General features: G+C 40.7%; 1 protein-coding gene across 14 annotated transcripts in view; it reads left to right on the forward strand.

The window, feature by feature from the left end:
• EPB41L2 (erythrocyte membrane protein band 4.1 like 2) overlaps nt 1–20,371 on the forward strand; it is a 253,122-nt gene that overhangs the window by 144,477 nt on the left and 88,274 nt on the right. For all 14 annotated transcript variants that reach the window (XM_054021563.1, XM_054021553.1, XM_054021556.1 and 11 more), the window contains exons 4-5: nt 10,198–10,302; nt 20,074–20,116. In XM_054021563.1, the coding sequence (XP_053877538.1) occupies nt 10,198–10,302; nt 20,074–20,116 (148 nt within the window). The remainder of the gene's footprint in view (nt 1–10,197; nt 10,303–20,073; nt 20,117–20,371) is intronic.

Here is a 20,371-nt window from a genome sequence, read left to right on the forward strand (position 1 = left end):
TCTCTACAGTGGCTCTGGTGGTTCAGGCAGACAGGGCCCCTCTCTCTCCTGGACCTACACTCCTCCTAAGGCCATCTTCACTTTCCCAGATATGAAGTTCCCACTCCATCAGGTCCCTCTTTTTTGAAAGAGGTTACGACTCCACCAGAGGAGCTGGCCTCTGGGAGGAGTCTGTCTCTCATTGCATCTTCGGGCTATGATTTTTCCTCCAGTGGAATGGGTGGTACCACCATTGGAACTGGAACCCTATTTCTCCTCGTTGGGAGAGTCTGAACCACACAACAAACCATTATTCCCTCCTTCAATACATACCTTCCCAGTCAGAAGACCAGGACCTGCTTGGGACCATCCTCAACCTCATCACCTTCCTTGGAGCTGTTGGTACCCACTCTGCAATCCCTGTTCAACCCATCCTGTTGGTCACACTGGGAGCCATGGGACCAGTACTAACCCACAGAGTTAGGTCAGTCACCCCTTCCCTCTCCTTTGGAAAGGGCAACCAGTGCTGCCCCCAGATCCTGCTGAGGAGAAGTACATGTCAGATCCGGTGGTTGCACTGGAACCAATGAGATTGCAGTCTTTGTCTCCAGATGAGGCAGTGACTCCTATGTCTCCATTTCTGCACCCCATTGACTACAAGCATTTCCAAGAGCTTCTTCACAGAGTTGCAGGGAAGCTGCAGATTCCTCTTGACGAGGTTCAGGATCTTCAGCACAAGCTCCTTGTGTCCTCCAGCTCTAGTCAAATTAACACAGAGCGTTAAGCCATCCTCTAGCACGCTAGTGTGGTCTGGGATATCCCAGCTACTTGCGCCCCTACTCCCAAGAGACCAAAGAACTGGTACTGTGTCCCAGCCCAAGGGTATGAATTTCTGTGCTCTCCCCCTGCTCCTAAAATTTAGGGGTCCAGGCCACTGCGGAGAGATCTAGGCAGCAACACCCCCGATCTACCCCAACTAGGAAAGGCAAGCCTCTCGATTTATTGGGAAGGAAGGTCTATTCTTCTAGCCTCCAGTTCAGGACAGCCAGCCAACTACCAAGCACTAATGGCTAAGTACGACTCCCTGAACTAGTCAAAATTCATGAGTCTCCTCCAGTAGGACAGAGCTTGTTTCCAGGCTCTCACAAAGGAAAGCAAAATGGTTGCCAGGACTGCTCTACAATCAGCAGTAGATGTGGCTAATGTGTCTTCCAGGGCAATGGTTACTGCCATTGTAACCACAAGCAATGCCTATGGCATCACATCAAGCCCATGCCTCTACTTGACATCTGCAAGGCAGCTGCGTGGCACTCCATCCACATGTTTGCAAGACACTATGCCTTGGCAGAGCTCCTCTGCTGATGTATCTTTTGGAATCAGTCCTTTGTTTAGCTCTGCCATCTACAATCTCTCATCCTTCTCCTATTTGAGTACAACTTGTCACTTGCCTGCAGTGGAATACACATAGGAACCAGCTCTTAGAGAAGAAGAGAAAGTTACTTACCTGATCCTGATAGCAGTGGTTCTGAGCCAGGGGTATGCGTACCACTGAGGGTACGCAGAGGTCTTCCAGAGAGTACATGAACTCATCTAGATATTTGCCTAGTTTTACAACAGGTTACATAAAAAGCTCTAGCAAAGTCAATAAAAACTAAAATTTGATACAGACAAAATGAGACAGTAAGCAGTAATAGTGTGCAGTGACACTTTTGTACTTTTGTCTGATTTTTGTAAGCAAATAGTTTTTAAATGAGGTGAAACTTGGGATATGCAAGATAAATCAGAGTCCTGAAAGGAGTACAGTAGTCTGGAAAGGTTGAGAGCACTGCCTGATAGTAACTGGAGGTTCTTCGATACGTGTGGTCCCTATCTGTATTGCACTACCCACCCTCCTTCCCCTTTGCTTTTGGATATTCTATGATTTGTTGTCAGAGGCATAAGGTGAGCCAAGGACACTGCTTTCAAAATTCTCAGTGCTCATGGAGTGTACTAGTACCCACAATGGAATACAGATAGGCACCACATATCTCACAGAGCCTCCAGTTACCTATAAGGTAAGTAACTTTCTCTTATAGCTCCAGCTTGACTGAGACAGATTTTAATATTCAGATCTCCACAAACTGCCCACTCAGACTCCTTGCTGTTACTGATAACCAGAGACCACCTAACGCAGAACCACGGCTGGGTGTTGCACCTGAATCCTGAAGTTGCTACATTTCATGGCATGGTTCATTAGTAGTTGAATGCAGAAGGAGGCACATTGCTCAGTGGCAGTCCAGAATGTTTTCCTTCACAGCAGAAAACCTCCCACAAGAACTATTTATCTGAGTAAGTGGAAGAATTTCTGTCTTGGCAGCCTTCCAAAATGTGCCCCCAATTCAGTCTAAGATTCATACAATTTCTGGACTTTCATCTTAAGGAATGAGGTCTAGCCATCAGCTCCATTATGGTGCATCTGGCGGCTATCTCTGTGTTTTATCTTTTAGCTTTAGATAAGACTGTTTTCACACACCCTATCATAACAAGATACCTGAAAGGGCTTGATAGGTAGCTTTTGCCTATCGGGGGTTCAACTCCTTGGGATCTGAATTTAGTATTGTCCACTGTGATGGACCCTCCTGTTGAGCCTTTAGCATTGGGTTCGCTCTTGCACCTGACAGTGAAGGTAGCTTTTAGTGGCCATCACCTCTGCTAGGGGATCGGGAGAAACTGAATGCATTAGTCATTGATCTGCCATACGCAGATTTCTACAAGGCCAAGGGTCAGCTTAGATCACATCCTAAGTTTCTTTCAAAAGTGGTATCCGATTTCCATCTGAATCAGTCTACGTACCTTCTGCTTTTCTTCCCAAAGCCACATACTCACAAGGACGAATGATGGTTCCACACACGACACTTTTGAGTCACACTGCATAGAACAAAGCCCTTTTCAAGTTTCTTCCCAGCTTTTTCTTTCTTATGCAGAATGTATGAGAGATGAACCAATCCCAATGCAGAGACTCTTTAAATGGGTCACCAGCTGCATCACAATGTGTTATGACATCAAAGGGGTAACACAATAACACCTCCTGACAAACTCTTGGCACGTTCAATCAAAGGACATTCGGCCTCAGCAGCATTTGTGGCACATGTTCCAATTATGGACATCTGCAGGGCCTTGATGTTGTCTTCCATTCATATATTCACCAGACGTACGCTCTCCACCTTATCAAGGAAAGATGGAAATGTAGGAAGAGCAGTCCTATAGTCCCTCTCCTGATGTAGTTTGGAGTCACCTACAGGGTAACAGATGTATGCAAGCATTCAAAGAAGAAAAAAGTTACTCACTTTTTTGTAACTGTTTTTCTTCAAGATGTGTGGCATATGTCCATTACACTATCCACCTTCCTTTCCTGAGGAAGTCTACCGTGGGCTTCTGATATGAAGGAAATGAAGGTGCTCCATCCTTTATAACCTCGCTTTGGAGCAGGAGGATTTTGATGGTTGGTGGGGCTGCTCCTGTGGGTACTGCTAGGGAAAATGCTCCAGCACCAGCATGGGACACTCACCTACAGTGTAATGGGTGTAAGCAACACATCTCAAACAACAGTTATGAGAAGGTAGGTAACCATTTTTAATGCACATCATAATTTTCCAAAATAATATGCCACAAGACTGTTGTGAATTGCGTTTTAAGGCATGGATAACGTTGGTGCCATTCTCTTTAAAGTTGGATCCTCATCTTGTGGTAAGACTGCATTGATCTGGAAAATGGAAAAAAAAAACAAACCTTAAGTAGTCTTGGGAAAACAGAAACCTTTGAATAGTCAATCGTGAGTTTTTTTTTTTGTTTCCTTGAAAATCTAATTCTTTGAGTTGTAAAATCTGGAGCCTGGTATATGAATGAATACAAGTCACTGTTCTGTTCAGTAGAGCTGGGTGAAAGTTTTCAGCTGAAACTTTTTTCACCAAAAAAATGCAAATTTGGGTTGACTGAAACATTTCACGAATTGTATAAAATCATTCTCTCACTCACTCTCTTTGGCCCAATGGCTATTTTATACAAAAGAGGACAGTTGCAACTGGAGAGATTTAAAGAGATCTGTCATAGAATATGCTATAGCCTGGTGGGTATTGTGCTCACTTGGGATATACTCCAGCATTGGGATTTGAACCTGGGTATCCCATATCCCTGTTGAGTATGCAGTAACCTAAACATCAGAGAGGCGCTTCCTCCTCTATTTTATGACTCTAGACCTTCATTTCCTTTGCTTTTGTTAAAAATACCTGAAACAAAAAGTTTCTGATGCTTTTTATTTTCCCCCAAAATTTCAAAAATGTTGATTTTGGTTCTACCCAGACCAAACAAATTTTTTTTGGAGCTGACAGCAAAACAAAAAAAAAGTTATTTTCACAGCTCTACTAGTGGGGTACCACATATTTTATAAAATTGTAACAGTGTTAAATTTGGTCCACTTTGCTGGATTGAGTCCAGTATTTTTAAATACACATGAGGAATTCTTTTGCAGCTAGTGTGTCTACTTGTATAAGAAGAGTCTACTCATGTGAATAAAAGTTTACAGGATTGGACCCGTTAATTGCAATCTTTTCACACTACGTTATAAGTGGCAAAGGTAGCAACACACCTCCACTCTGGTGGCATTAGCATCTAGGCGGTGCCTCTCTTTCCCCCCTACTCCGCAATGTGCTTTTGGGGAAAACTGCAGAGGAGCCAGTAGTAGAAGCAGCCAAAGCAGGGACATTCAGCAAACTATCTACAATTTTTACTTGGACTTTCTTTGCCCTATGCTGATTGGCTGTTTTCTTCAAACCTCTCCCTCCCCTTCCATCACAGTCTGTTCACCTCAGCTTCATGCCACACCTGCCCTCTGACCCTCTTCTCTCCTGTCCTGTCCCCTTCACCCACTCCCATTCCCTTTTTCTTTCCATTTAGCTTATCCCCTCTTAAGTACCCCCTCCCCTCCAAAAAAAAAACCAAACAAACCATGAAACTAACATAGCAGTTGTTGCCATCAATGGTCACTCTGCTTGTGTGTTAAACCCCTTCTCCCATCCTGCGTCTGTCTTATCTATTTATATTGTAAACTCTTCAAGTCAGGGACTGTCTACTGCTCTGTGTTTGTAGAGTACCTAGCGAAGTGGGGCCTCCTATTTAATTGAAGAGCCTATTGTACTATTTTCGATATAAAGTTTTTGACACCGATATGAAAAGTTATACTACTAGTAAGTGATGCACATGATTTAATTATCCAGGGTATGTACTGTTTCTGAAATAACCCAGAGGGGTGCTTTTGATATGTAACTTGCATGTAGTACAGTTTTTTTTTTTTTTTTTTTCAGTTAAGCTCAGAGATAATCATTGTTTCCTGTGTGTTCTTTATAAAGCAGGATAAGACACTTCAAAAACCCCTCTACTATGAACAGTTGACAGATTTCACAAGAGATCCTTCTTCTCCCTCCTCTAAATATGCTTGTCAGAATCAGTTGTATATGTTGGAGAGGATGCAGTTTGGAAGAAAGTATACTTGAGGTTTTTTCCAAGTAAATTTGAGGATAAACTAGGAAATAAAGTTGTTGCTCCAAATTGGTGAGGAAATAGTTCTCTCGTCTTTAAGGATCTAGGGTAAAAATTTCAACAGCACCTAAGTCTCATTTGATTTCAATTAGACTTAAGTCATGTTTGAAAATGGATCTTAAACTTGTAGGGTACTTTTGAAAGTTTTTACTCTAGCCAAGTTTAAAGTCCCTGATGTCAACTGAACAATGCAGTCCTGAATTAATATGCTTTGATTTCTTGGGGATGGGGGCAAAAACAATGCCTTCACTATTTTTGTTTGTTCTCTGCATACCTTTCTTTCATTGGCATTTGTATTTGTATAGTGTAATTGTACAAAAACTATAGTGAAATACATAGCTCAAGGAGAACAGTATATTGTGAGCTTTCTATCACTGTCTGCTAGACACAATAACTTCAGTGTCACAAGAGCCTACACATATACAGCTGATGGCGTTTCTGTGGAATCGCAGTGGTGTATGGTGTCTACTGAAATCTGCAGGATAAGCAAATGCAAAAATTCCTTTAAACTGCCAGGCCTCCAAAAATGCCATGTTTTGGCCCCATTGATAAATGCCACAAATAGCAGAACAGGCATGAGGGTTCAGTTAAAAAATGTAAGGCTGCATGCCGCTCATGTACAGTTGTGCCAGCAACCGATTGTATTTAGCTTTTGAAAGAGAGTTTCCAAAAGCTGAATGCCTAATCTCCCCACCCTTGTTTATATATTGTAAGCAAACTGGTCTGAACCTCTTTGTTTTGTCTTGTGTCTGCTGCTGTCTCCAGGGCAATGAATCCTGTGCCAAAAATCTGGTACCCAGCAAGTAGAACATAGGTCTGCTTTTAATTATCAACTATAAAAGCATATGGCAGTGCCTTGTTTGTACTGCTAGTCACTGGTATAGGGAAAAACTGATAAAGCTGTAGTCATTTGCACAGATTGTAGTATTTTGATTCTGTGGAAAGAAACTATTTTAGGAGTGCCTGTCTGTTCAAATGACACACCTTCTCAGATTACTGTACACACAGTATCTGACAGAAATCTTGAAATTAATAAAATTTATTTAAATTCTTATTTTCAGTTAACCACTGAAGAAATTATTTCTATACAGGCTAAACTGTTCAGAGATTTGTTTTGTCACCTAGGAAGGGAAACCACTTTAATGACACTGAAGGAAGATCTTCTCCTGCTGTCAATGGACAGAGGACTGACATCTATTTTCCTGGACCTCTAGTCAGCATTGATACTATTGACTATTAGCTACCACTGTCCTGCATAACAGATCTAACAGGAAGCCAGAAAAATATTGAAATGTTTTTAAGTCCTTTGTGGCAGGATGTATCACAGTTCCTGAGTTAAATGCACCTCTGACCCTCTTGGGGCTGCCTGAAGGGCACCCTACTTAGGTCTCAGACCTCCAGTCATCATCTTTTTCTAAGTGGAATTCTGGCGTCTGCTTCCTCCAGGTCAGGGTCTTAGGCTGCAATTTACTATGATCATGTCAGCAGGTCTGACTTCAGTTCAGCACCTGCAGTTCTTCTTTCCTTAGGGTGAATGACACATTTTATCTCAAATGATAATCCTACCTGAAAATGATAAATAGCTTATATGCATGCCTAGCTTTCCAGGAGTCACCCATCTTCCTTAAGGAGACCCTAGCAGATCTGAAGTATTTGAAGTCCTCTCACAGGGCATGAGACTGTGTCCAACAGCATCAAGTCTGTCAGTTTTCAGCTGGTACCTGTGAAACTCTTCCCATGTCAGGGCTGTTGTTTTTATACAGTTTCAAGTCCTTTCTCCCCGAAGGTCTTCGAACTAAGTTGCACCAATCTGCTAGTTCCAATGTGAAACAAAACATTCAAGAGGGCTTGTTACTTGCATTGTTTCTATATTGGGGCAATTTGCATTAGTTACCCTCCATTGAGTTTAGTTCCTTCAGGAAACATTTTTACTTTACCCAACTAGCCAGGAATAAAATCACTAACCAGTCCATAAAGGTATGTATAATATTTATAAAACTAAAGTTGTAGACTTAAAATATTCCATGATCCTATGGCATCTGTCACAGCTCAGTACTGTAGTCTTTGAATAGTCCATATTTCCATAGCATCGCATCTGACAGAAGATGTACCCGAAGAGTAGTAATGGGAAACTGTACCTCAGCCAATAGACTCTTCACTTGTAGAGTCACACAAGGATCGATTCTCTCTCCAGTCCTTTTCAGCATCTACATGGAGCCATTTAGGTGATTTGGTAGGATGATACATACTCAAGTGCCAACAATATGCAGATCACCCACAACTCTACTTATTCTTCAGTATACAAAACAATACCACTGCCACCAAGATGGCTGAATGTTTGGATGAGATCAGCTCATGGATGAAGAATAGATGATTGAAGATGAACCCAAGCAAGACATAGGTTATGCTGGTGTCCAGAGGAAAATATTTGAAGAATTTGTAGCTATGGTGCAACCTCTTTTGATTGAAGGTATATAATCAGTCAGTTAGTCCCTAACTTAGGAGTACTCCTAGATTCCTCACTGACAGTGCCATCTCCAAGTAACACCTTCTACTATCTCCAGTTATCCATGTTGGTGGATGACCTGGCCTCAGTTATACATGTGTGACTGGGTGCCTCAGTGGGCCTCACTAAGAATCCCGCACTCTGGGCAGACTGCAAGAAATAGGACAGGCAATCCCCCAAAACTGGTGGTTTAATCTATGATAGTCACTGAACCAGTATCGAGCTTCTGTAGTACCACACTGGTTAACAAGAAGCCAAACCCATTCCCTTTAGGCATTCCAGCCCTTGGCTCTCATCTAAGCAAGGTCTAATATAGTGATAGGTTACTGAAAACCCTATTCATCATACTTAAAATTTTACCAATCCCAAAGGATCACACACTTGCCCTCAGGTCAATATATATCTATCTCTATTTATCTCTATCTATATCTATATCTATCTATAAAATTTGCAATTTTACCCAAATATCACAGTCAGCCAATCCTTAGTAAACTTACTAAAGATTTATTAATAAAACACAAGAAGAGAGTCACTTGAATGGTTAAGGAATATACATACAAGTGACTTTCAGGTTTCATAGATTAGGATCATAGCAGCGATGTTATATCTACTGGCTTGCAAAAATCACTTTGGAGTTATTCCAACAGGTTAGAAGCCAAAGGCAGATTAGATGTAAAGCCTTTCCTTGCATTTTCCATGGTATTCTAAATAACTACTTGAAAGATCTCAGTCCCATGTCTTTAACTTTCCCTGTTTAAAGTTCAGAAGACTAGAGATGAAAGGATCATGCCCAAGGTCCAGTATTTACAGCTCTTTAGCAGGCTAACAAGCCTCCTCCCAGAAATTGTCACAGCAGGGCTTTCCTCTGAGGAAGAATAGACAGTGCAGATAATTTGTGAACTCTTGCTTTGAAGTTAATCTTCTATTTCCTATGTATACACAGGTAAACTAGTTACATTCATTTTACATAACAATTAGCCGGTCCTCCATTTTAACAGAGAGAGGTAAGCTGAGGCAATGTAGATGATATTAGTTTCCTGCAGTCTCACATCTTTGATCTTCAGGTTAACTGAACATAGTCACATACATCATGTAAGGCAATTAAGACACACAAAGGCTACATACCTGATTTTTGCATGTATTTCCTGGTTCCATATCACAGCACAGATAACATCACTCTTTTTACATTTTACTATTGACCTGTTTTATATAAAGTGTAACGTATACTTTGCTTACACTCTCTGTCTGCCAAGTAGGCATTTAACACACATTTTCAGTTGAAAAATATCTGTTGGGGAAGGGGTTGTTCTGTTTTGTTTTTCAAGCTACTTTGCAGAAGTTTACGCAGTTCTCACTAAATAGGTAAATCTTAGAAATAGCTAAAATTTAATGAGTTAGATAACAAGTGTTATATTTTTTTTTCATGATGTCAATTAAAATCATACTGCAAAGTATTCAGTGGTGGCAAATCTAACAGATAAGTAAAATTAAGTTCAGATATAATATGTTCCTTTACATTAGTCATGCATATACAAAACGCATTCCAGTTGGAATAGTTTTGGCAAAATCAATACTTGTAGCTGAGCAAATACGTTCAAATGATTTATTTTATGGTAAACATTGATTCATAACTGATCATATGTATAATTGGATTTTGAATGTAGTACATTCTACAGTAGCAAAATAAACACTGCCTGGTGCTCTCACTGCATGTTCCCAGCCTGAGATTGGGGTGTCGCTGTGCTAGGTTCTTTACATACATACATACATACATACATACATACATTGAGAGTCTGTGCCTGTACAGTTTAATCTATATGAACAAAATACAAAATTGGTGGGAGAAAAGAATTGTTTTTTATTAAGCATTTATATTCTGGTAGTGCCTGAAGGTCAAAACCAAGAGAGGGAAAATTGCTTTTGTAGTGAGTCAGCCAGTCCCTATTCAAGCCCAAATTGATGGTGTTAAACTGTTAGGAAACATAATTTTTTTCAATATTCAGGTTATACAGGTACAGTATATTTAAAATTTTCCTAGCTAGAATTGTGTAACTATAATGAATGATCCAGAATTCTAATAACTAAATACTTTCATTAAGCTAACCGGCTATTGATTTTTTTTTTTTTCCCCCACCCAGAAAAGAGCTAAAGGCCAGGTGCTATTTGACAAGGTGTGCGAACAGCTCAATTTACTGGAAAAGGACTATTTTGGCCTGTTGCTTCGGGATAACTCAGATCAGAAGGTAAGCACTAAGATTTGTTTTTGTGTTACTAGAATGTTAGATTCTTTTTTTAGCGTAACTTCAAAAGATGAAACTGCAGCTAGTTCCCCAGTGCTGGAGTTCTGGTTTATGGGAAGAGGGTTTTTAATGATTCCACCTAAAATCAGAATTTTTTTTTTCTAAAACTTGATCATTTTCCCCTAGCCTTCTTCAGCATTACCTTCATCTGCTTAAAGGATGGGGTGGGATGCATATTTAGATTGCAGAATTTATTTAAAAAAAAAAAAACTTTGGTCAACTGAAAGTTATTCTCCATCTCTTAACGACCAGTTGCTGACTTATCTTTCTAGCAGTGTTTGAATATTTATGAAACAGATGTCAAAAACTCTGCTCACAAATAAATTATGTACTACATACAGCACTCTCCATTTTTCCTCCAAAAGGAATAGTAAATAAGAAATTTTTTTGTATTTTTAATGTTCAAACCTCTCTCTTTTTGGATACTGCAGCTAGCTTATATAATGTCTCTTCTATCCCCTACTCCCCTCAGTCCACTTCCCGCCTACCCACGAAATACAGTCAGATGTGTTTCAAGTAACTAATACAGAAACCTCTGCCGTTCCATTTATGCTTGCCATTCACAGGATTTCTCAGATTTAGTAGTCTTTTTATACAGTCATATTGCTGTAATTAGGCTGAACAAGGTGAGCGAAGGTCAGAGTTTTCCACGGTTAGCAAATTCTCATTGAGAGCCTTGGATCCTCAGATGTTCTTTACAGGTTTACAAGTGAGAACCATTTCAGTACATCCAGTACTGGATGTAAAAAATAACCCTACTGACTTAGTATTGTTCTGAAGACCGAATGCCACTTCAGAAAATAGTTTCTGAAACATTACTATTAAAAAATTTGATTAAAAATGAATGGATTATGAATGTTTTCATACTCTGCATATAATTTACAATGTGTACTATGAAATACCCAGTGCTTGCTTCTCCTCAGTGATTGCTGCACAGTGGTGTCTCCTGCTGTGGAGGAAACCACAGTTACTGCAGTTTCTAATAGGACTCTGTATTTTCACTACAGCTTATGTAAGTGGATAGTTGCATACATTAATGCCTTCATTATTGGGAATTCAAAGTTGAACAATTACTACTATAGCTGCTATTAATATCAGTATGGGTTTCTTTGTACTATATGTACATGTGTATATACTTTTTCTTCACCCTTCTTTACCTCTCTGCTGTCTTTTATATGGTCAGTCACATTCTCTTCATTGCCATCCCATCTTCCCTGGCGTTTTGCAGCCTTGTCCTTCCTTAGTAGTTCTTCTACTACTCTTTCAACATCTGTGTTAGCTGTGGTTCCACTTCCTCTCTGTGGCGATTCCAGTTAGCTCTGTCTTTGGTCCCCTATACCTTATGCAATTTAGGGAATAAAATGAGCCGATGAAAGTAATTTTTTTACAAGTCTTAAACTTTCTGTTTGTCAGTAGTTAGAAACTCTGCTGGAAGCCCATGTAAACACACCCATCCAACCTCTTAATGCTCCGACTTCCCCACATTTGCTACTGACTGTCTCCCACTTCCCTAAGACTCCTGCACATATTGCTGGCGCCCTGCCACACACAGAAACGTGTTGCAGTACTTAATACTAAATAAAACTGTTAAGAAAAAAAACCCTCTATAATCTAACTTGGAACTAAGAAAGTTCCTCAGGTCAGGTTTGAGGTGCTTTGACATAGCTGTGTGTGAAGTGTGTCTGGTTTTTGTTTATATATAAACTGGATCTCACCAGTATTTTAAATCTGTTACTTTTATGAGCACCAGCATTCATTTAATGCGTTAATGCTGTAAAGCAAGAAGATAAATTTGAGGAGAAAGCAGGCTTTTGATTTAGTCTTATAGAATGAATTAGAAGATGATTACTTAGCTGGCCTCTGCTGGATTCATTTGTAACTGTTCTTTCACTATAAAATCTGAAGCGAGACACAAATGATGCCTTCAACCATCTTGTGTGAGATCTCATGGTGCCTTGACAGTTTTGATATTAATTGTTCAGTATGACTGGAGCAAGAGTTTTTTGGCATCCCTTCCCGCAGAAGCAGAGGCTGCTTTGAACCACTGATTTCCAGCAGCAGTAATCTCTGGTTGTTAGGTATTCACTCTAGAACATTTCAATCTTGCCAGTATTCACCTTCAAAGACCTGTTTGAGAGGGTTGGATCCTTTTAATACTTGTTGGCCTCTGAGTGCTAAATACACGAGCCCATAACAGAAGAACTATAAAGTCAGCTTTAAATAAACTCTTCTAAATAACGCTTCCTAGTCCCCCAAAATGCGTGTACTTTTAAAGCTTAACAATAGCAAGAACTGCAGGACCTCCAATCCCTTCTTGCAAAGAATGCCACTGAACTCTTGCCACCAGGTAGGAGTTGAAAAGGTTTTTTTTTATTCCATGTATTTTCTGATCTCCTCAGTGACGATGACAGGCCCATTCTGATCTTGACATATCAAGTGAAATAAATTTAAATGCTGTCTCTGAATAATTGTGCCCTTTTTAGAGGAGGCTGGCTGGCCGGGCATGTGCTGTGAATCTTGTACATACTTTCTTCCTTTGAGACTGAGGTGCATTTATTTCTGTTTATCAGGGCAACACTACCAGTTCCATGTAGTGTGTTTTTTTTTTTTTTCAGACTTGCATCCCCGGTGCATGTTCACAAAATACTGTATGGTTGGGACTGTGTAGTTATACAGAGTGGGACTACATAAAATAGGTGCATACCATTTTAAGTTATCTATTCTAGTCAGTCTCATTACATATATATGGAAATATTTCATATTTGTAATATTTTTCAGAATAGTAAAACCTGTATGTTCCGCTTTGCTGTGTAGGTCTTTTGCATGTATCTGGGTTTTAGGGAAAGACCATATGCTTGAAATTCCCCATCTCCTATTACATTCCTCTTTTGCACAACTCTTTTCCTTTGTGTTTCAAAATGGTCATCTCACTTCTTGAATTAATTGATCCAGAAAAAAACAAAACACTGTTACTAGCTGCTTTGAGCCACAGATTTAAAATAAAAGCAGAGGGTTGGAAGCTTTACAATTTTTATGGGCTGGTCTTCTTTTCTATTCCCCCTTTCTGTATTAAGATTCTGAAGATTGGATTGTTTCCTCATCTTGGCGCCAGCTCGTTCTGATCCATTTTTTCCTGCTGTGGCTGTTCCCTCCTCAGATTAAAATGCCACAATCTCTGACCTCCAGCCCAGTCAGTGCTAAATGCTGAATGATGTGTTTTTTCCCATTCTTGTGCACTCATCACAGCCGCTCGTATATGAGCCAGCTGTTGTGCTAGACTGCAGCTGTGGGGTGTGGAAACTGAATGCCAGGCACTCTTCTGAGTGGAGAATTAGAGCTGCTCCCTAATGCAACATCAGGAGTGCGAATAGAGTGGATCCTATTGATTTTTTTTTTTTTCCATGTCAGTGTTCTGTGCAGCTGGGAAAGATGTATTGTAACTTAAAACTAGACTTCATTAGCATTTATTAAACTTTAAAAAAAAACTGTTATAAAGTAAAATTACATTTTTCTCTGAAATTTTAGAGTTTATAGAAACATTAAAGTTGTTTGCTAAAAGTTTAGATGGCATGTAGGATAATGAAATCAACGGGGAGTTCATGAATGCTCCATTAATACTCTGTTTTGTGCTCTTATGATCTGTATCACAGCTGGAAATGCTGCTTTTCTGGATTTGTACAAAAACACTTTTTGTATTTTGACATTTTCTGACAATTCATTACTCTGTCTACTTCTCTAACCCTACCATTTACAAATGTAACAGAATGATCTTGTTTTGCCTACTGGATCAAATTTAACATGTATTAATTTAAATCTTCTGCGCTAAAACAGTCTTTTCCTTTTCACAATAAGCCAAAGCAAAATGGTCCATATCAGGATAGACTGTTTAGATAGATTTTACAATACTCTAGCCAAAATGAAGGGCACAGAAAAAAACATATTCTTGCATGCATGTGAAATATATAAATGTAGAGAACTATTCCTATGTATTATAGCCAAGGTCCCATGTTATGTAGAACATTAGACCAACCGTATGCAGCGAGGACCACTGATTTTATCTGGCAGAGCTGTCCTGAAATCAGTGGCAAAGATATACAACATAAAGTTAATTAACAAATTTAGGAAATTGCTGCTCAAACTATGAACTACTTCCAGGTTTAGAAATAATCAGAAAAAGTGAACCTAGTATCTTTTACAAAACAAAAGGCTGCCTTTTTCATTTTAAAACTCTTGTTTTTATGTTCCTGTTTTCCTCCAATATAGTTTAAAGTAAATAATGTTGCTCTTTATAAGCAGATATGACTCTTAAGTATACTACCGCATCATAGTATTCTGTAATGGTAATGCCAAAATATTATGTAAAAGTGGTACATATATGAAATTGTGTTTTGCATAATTTTGACTAAGTTCTAAACCATTATCACTGTATTTGAAAGAAAATTATGACAAATATGAGCTTGCTTATTTGCAAACTTAATGTGGGAAACCTCTAGAGGGAAAGCTACTGACTTAGCCTTTAAATCATTGTTGTTGATGTAAAATAGCATAAAACTCTTCCTTGCTCATTTGAAGAATTGTGTTTAATGCTAGAACTGAAAGCCTAGCTAGACACACAGAAGATGAACTCCTGGCCTCATTTTGAAACCAATGGCAAAACTTCCATTAACTTCATTGGGACCTGGATTTCACCTGGAAAGTCTTTTCCACTAGATGGCAGTTGGGTGACTTATGAAGAGTAAGTGATGTCCAGGTTTTTTGTTACAAAAAAACCAGATTTAAAACTACTATACAGATTGCGGTAGCCTTGAACAAATTTGTAATAGCCAATGCAGAAGCAGGCTGACTCAGTCCTCCTCCTGTAGAGATAGAGTGAGAAAGGCCAAAGGCCGTGTAGAGTTGGACCTAGCGAGGGGAATTAAAAGCAATAGTAAAAGGTTTTACAGCCATATAAATAGGAAGAAAGCAAAGAAAGAAGAAGTGGGACCGCTGAAGACTATAGCCGGAGAGGAGATTAAAGATAATCTAGGCATGGCGCAATATCTCAATGAATATTTTGCATCGGTGTTTAATGAGGCCAATGAAGGTATTAGGGATACTAGCACCATTACAGAGGGGCATACAGGATAGGGGATTACCGTATCTGAGGTAGAAACAAAACTTGAACGCCTTAATGGGACTAAGTCGGGAGGACCGGACGATCTTCATCCGAGAATATTGAAGGAATTGGCACGGGAAATAGGCCCATTAGCGATAATATTTAATTAATCTGTAAACTCGGGGGTGGTCCCGTTAGACTGGAGAATAGCCAACGTGGTTCCTATTTTCAAGAAAGGGGAAAAAAAGTGATCCGGGTAACTACAGGCCTGTTAGTTTAACATCTGTAGTGTGCAAGGTGCTGGAGAAGATTCTGAAAGAGAAACTAGTTGAGGACCTTGAGGTTAATGGCAATTGTGATAAATTACAACATGGTTTTACAAAGGGCAGATCGTGCCAAACGAATCTGATCTCCTTCTTTGAGAAAGTAACGGACTTATTAGATAAGGGAAATGCGGTGGACCTAATATACCTGGATTTCAGTAAAGCGTTTGATACTGTACCCCATGAGGAATTATTGGTTAAACTGGAAAACATGGGGATCGATATGAAAATCCAGAGGTGGATAAGGAATTGGTTAATGGGGAGAATGCAGCGGGTCGTATTAAAGGGTGAACTGTCGGGTTGGAGGGAGGTTACTAGTGGAGTGCCTCAAGGTTCGGTTTTGGGACCCATTTTATTTAATCTATTTATAACTGACCTCGGAACCGATTGCAGGAGTGGGCTGATAAAGTTTGCGGATGATACGAAGGTGGGAGGCGTTGCAAATTCGGAGGAGGATAGGGATATTCTGCAGGGAGACGTGAATGAGCTTGTGAATTGGAGTATCAGAAATAGGATGAAATTTAATAGTGAAAAGTGTAAGGTGATGCACTTGGGGATGACTAATAACAATTTTAGTTACAAGATGGGGACGCATTGGTTAGAAGTAACGGAAGAGGAGAAGGACCTAGGGGTCCTTGTAGACCGCAGGATGACTGAGTCGACAATGTGACGTGGCGGTGAAAAAAGCCAATGCGGTCTTGGGATGCATTAGGCGAGGTATATCTAGTAGGGATAAGGAGGTCCTGCTTCCGTTGTATAAGGCGCTGGTGAGACCTCATTTGGAGTACTGTGTGCAGTTCTGGTCTCCCATGTTTAAAAAAGATGAACTCAAACTGGAACGGGTGCAGAGAAGGGCGACTAGGATGATCAGAGGAATGGAAAACCTGTCGTATGAAAAGAGACTAGAGGAGCTTGGGTTGTTTAGTCTGACAAAGCGAAGGCTGAGGGGGGATATGATTGCTATCTTTAAATATATCAGAGGGATAAATACAAGGGAGGGAGAGGAATTATTCCAGCTTAGTACTAATGTGGACACAAGAACGAATGGATATAAACTGGCCGTGGGGAAGTTCAGGCTTGAAATTAGACGAAGGTTTCTGACCGTCAGAGGAGTGAAATATTGGAACGGACTTCCGAGGGAAACAGTGGGGGCGAGGGACCTGTCTGGTTTTAAGATTAAGTTAGATAAGTTTATGGAGGGAATGGTTTAATGGTAAAACATAGTAGCCAAGGAAAACCAAGCAATGGTACGTAAATAGTATAATGGCCAACATGGGTCAGGCTAGAGACTCTTGCCTACATGCTTGGGGTCTTACTGATCGCCATATTTGGGGTCGGGAAGGAATTTTCCTCCAGGGTAGATTGGCTGAGCCTCTGGAGGTTTTTCGCCTTCCTCCGCAGCATGGGGCAGGGATCACTAGCAGGAGGGTCTCTGCCAATTGAAGTCACTAAAACACAGGATTTAGGGTTACCATATTTAGTGCCTCCGAAAGGAGGACACTAAAGGGGCCCCAGCCCCGCCCCCAGCCCCGCCCCAACTCCGCCCCCTCCCCAAGGTCTCCGCCCCCTCCCCTGCTTCCCGCGAACATTTGAGTCGCGGGAAGCCTGAAGCAGGTAAGGGAGGGTGTGGGGGGAGGAGGCGTGGCCCACCCCCGGCACCGCAGGTCCCCAGCCCGTCCCCCCGGCCCAGCCTGGCACCCGAGCCCCCGGCCCGGCCCAGCACCGCCGGCCGAGCCCCTGACCCGGCACCCGAGCCGCCGGCCGAACCCCCGGCCCGGCACCGGGCCCCCCCGAGCACCGCCGGCCGAGCCCCCGAGCCCCTGAGCCGCTGGCCAGGCCCCCCGAGCCCCCGGCCCGGCACCGCCGGCCGGGCCCCCCGAGCGCCCGGCCAGGCCCCGCTCCGCTGGCCCGCCACCGCATGTCCAATTTTCCCGGACATGTCCAGCTTTTTGGGATTTCCCCCCGGATGGGGATTTGGAGCCCAAAAAGCCGGACATGTCCGGGAAAATCCGGACGTATGGTAACCCTACAGGATTGGGGACTTCAACAGCAGAGTCCAGGGAAGGGTTTTGTGGCCTGCAGCATGCAGGGGGTCAGACCAGATGATCATAGTGGTCCCTTCTGACCTTAAAGTCTATGAGTCTATGAATCCTGTAAGAAATTCTGAATGATTTTCATAATTTTAAGAAATGTTATAGAAAAGGAAATTTATAATCACTTCTACCTATAAAAGTTAAACTATAGTTGCTTATATTATAGAACGCTATTGAAAAATCTTCTTTTCACTCCAAAATGATGAGATCTTATCAAGAGGAAATTTCTTGACACTCTGGGATTTAGCTTTGTTTTTCTTAGGTGAAGTGAAACACTGTTAACTAAAAATCCCAAATCAGTAACTGTGTGTGCAAATAAGTTAAGGTATAGAACTAGAGTGGAAAATCTTTTTCATCTTATGTTATGATCACATTTTCCCTGCAGGTGCTGTGCTATCATTAGTTTTTAAAACAATCTAGGGGCTTTTCTGGGCAAGGGAAATTTACACGAGTATAACCAAAAATAGCTTGGACCAGTGTGGCTCACTCCAGGAAGTTCGTGGGGTAAGTCACACTGGTGCAAGGCATGTCTATGTTAAAGGATTCCACTAGAGTGAAAATATCAATGTGGTTACTTTGGTGCAAAATTGGTGCTCCACACAAGCCCTAAGGAACTGCAACTTAGTGCATTTGGTGTTACTGAGCTAAATTTACCTAAGGCAACAAAAGACTCTGATACAGACCTTGGGAGCATGTAAGCACAGCCCCAAAAGTGGAATGCTTTGGAAGGGAGAGAATGTAGCTAGGTCTGGCAACAAATGCACTGATACAGATATTCCCTCAACAGCCTTGGCAGTCTAGCACCTCTGGAATCCCTGGGAGATTTTAAAGCAGACACCTGCGGGGTGGAGGTGAAATTATTGCCTGTCTTGCCCTTAAAGGTTCAGCCTCTATCTCTTTCCTCACCCCCCTCTTAAAATGCATTAAACCTGATTTACAGAGTATGTATGTAGAATTTAGAAATGAATGTTTTTATACAACGTTCATTACCATGATATTTGAATGCCATGGTTTCAAACAACCTCGACTTGATTTGTGCCAATAAACAAAAGGCTCTATGTTACAAGTTCCTTAAACTGTGCAGGCCTCTTTTACATAACATCTGTGGATAAGATTAGCAATCTTGATAATTCCAGTTACTAATAATTACATTTTATGTCTTTCTCAATTCCCCTCCTCTAGAAATACTTCCGGATGATCAGTCACAGGGTTAATGCCTAGTTACACCAATTTCAAATGGTAGTAGAAGCATTGTGTGCTGCCTAGTAAATTATTGTATTGGGATGCTTTCTGTTTTGAAGGTGGTACATCCTTTATTCGCTGGGCTCCTAATTCTGGAAAAACAAGCAATTTTCATCTTGGTGTCTAAATATGGATATGGATACTTGTGTTTGAACATTTTGGCTAGTGCTTCTAATGCCATCCTTGGTTCACAATGAACCCTTTGAAGGTTGCGGGGGGGGGGGGGGGGGAGGGACAATATGGAAAAAAGTAAGCTTTATGAACAGATCTTTTCCAACACTTCCTAGCGTTGCCAGAGCTAGTGTTTGGGTGACGTTGAGAGAAGAAAGAGTATTTTATTGTGTAGAAAATGGGAGAGAAGTATCTTTCATTTAGTAACTTTGTATTGGTTTGCAGGCAGGAGTAAGTAGAAATTACACATAGGGGTCTGCTTTCTGTCAATAAAAGGAATAAATGAAAGGAAATTACTTGGTGATTTGCAAGGTATAATTTCCTTGAAAATACTCATTAGAAGACTATAAAATATCATTTAATTTCCAGAATTATAAGATCTTGTCTAAGAGAATGAAGTAAAAAGTGTTGCATAATAAGCTCTCTGTGTGTGGGCGGAGGGTGAGGAAAATCAAAGCACAGTTCTTGATGGAAAGTTACAAGTTAACTCAAAAATTCTACAGGGTACTTTCAAAGTAGAATATCAGAAGAATGTACTGTACAAGTAAAAAGAACAGGAGTACTTGTGGCACCTTAGAGACTAACAAATTTATTAGAGCATAAGCTTTCGTGTTGCTCTAATAAATTTGTTAGTCTCTAAGATGCCACAAGTACTCCTGTTCTTTTTGCGGATACAGACTAACACGGCTGCTACTCTGAATACTGTACTAGTATTTATTTTAATTCATGAAATTATCACACTCGTTCGTCTGAATTATTTCCTTATGTACTGATGTTCTTCCTTTTTTAGAACTGGTTAGATTCTTCAAAGGAAATCAAGAGGCAAATTCGAAGTAAGTACTCCTGTATTGATGTTAAATTCTTGAACTTAATTTTCTAATACAGAAATATATTTTCTCAAAGTTAAACTTTTTAAAAGAAATCTTGGATATAGCAGGAATGGTCATGATGAAGATTTTTAAAACATGATTTCTACTGACTCTACAGTCCCATCTACAGATAGTTGAGGAGCTATGTGAATGCACAGTTGTCTGCAATGGTAGTGGTGCCCATGGTATAGCAGTTTTTTTTTTTATTATTATTATCAG

This window comes from Malaclemys terrapin, chromosome 3 (assembly GCF_027887155.1).
Source record: "Malaclemys terrapin pileata isolate rMalTer1 chromosome 3, rMalTer1.hap1, whole genome shotgun sequence".
Classification (NCBI taxonomy): domain Eukaryota; kingdom Metazoa; phylum Chordata; order Testudines; family Emydidae; genus Malaclemys; species Malaclemys terrapin.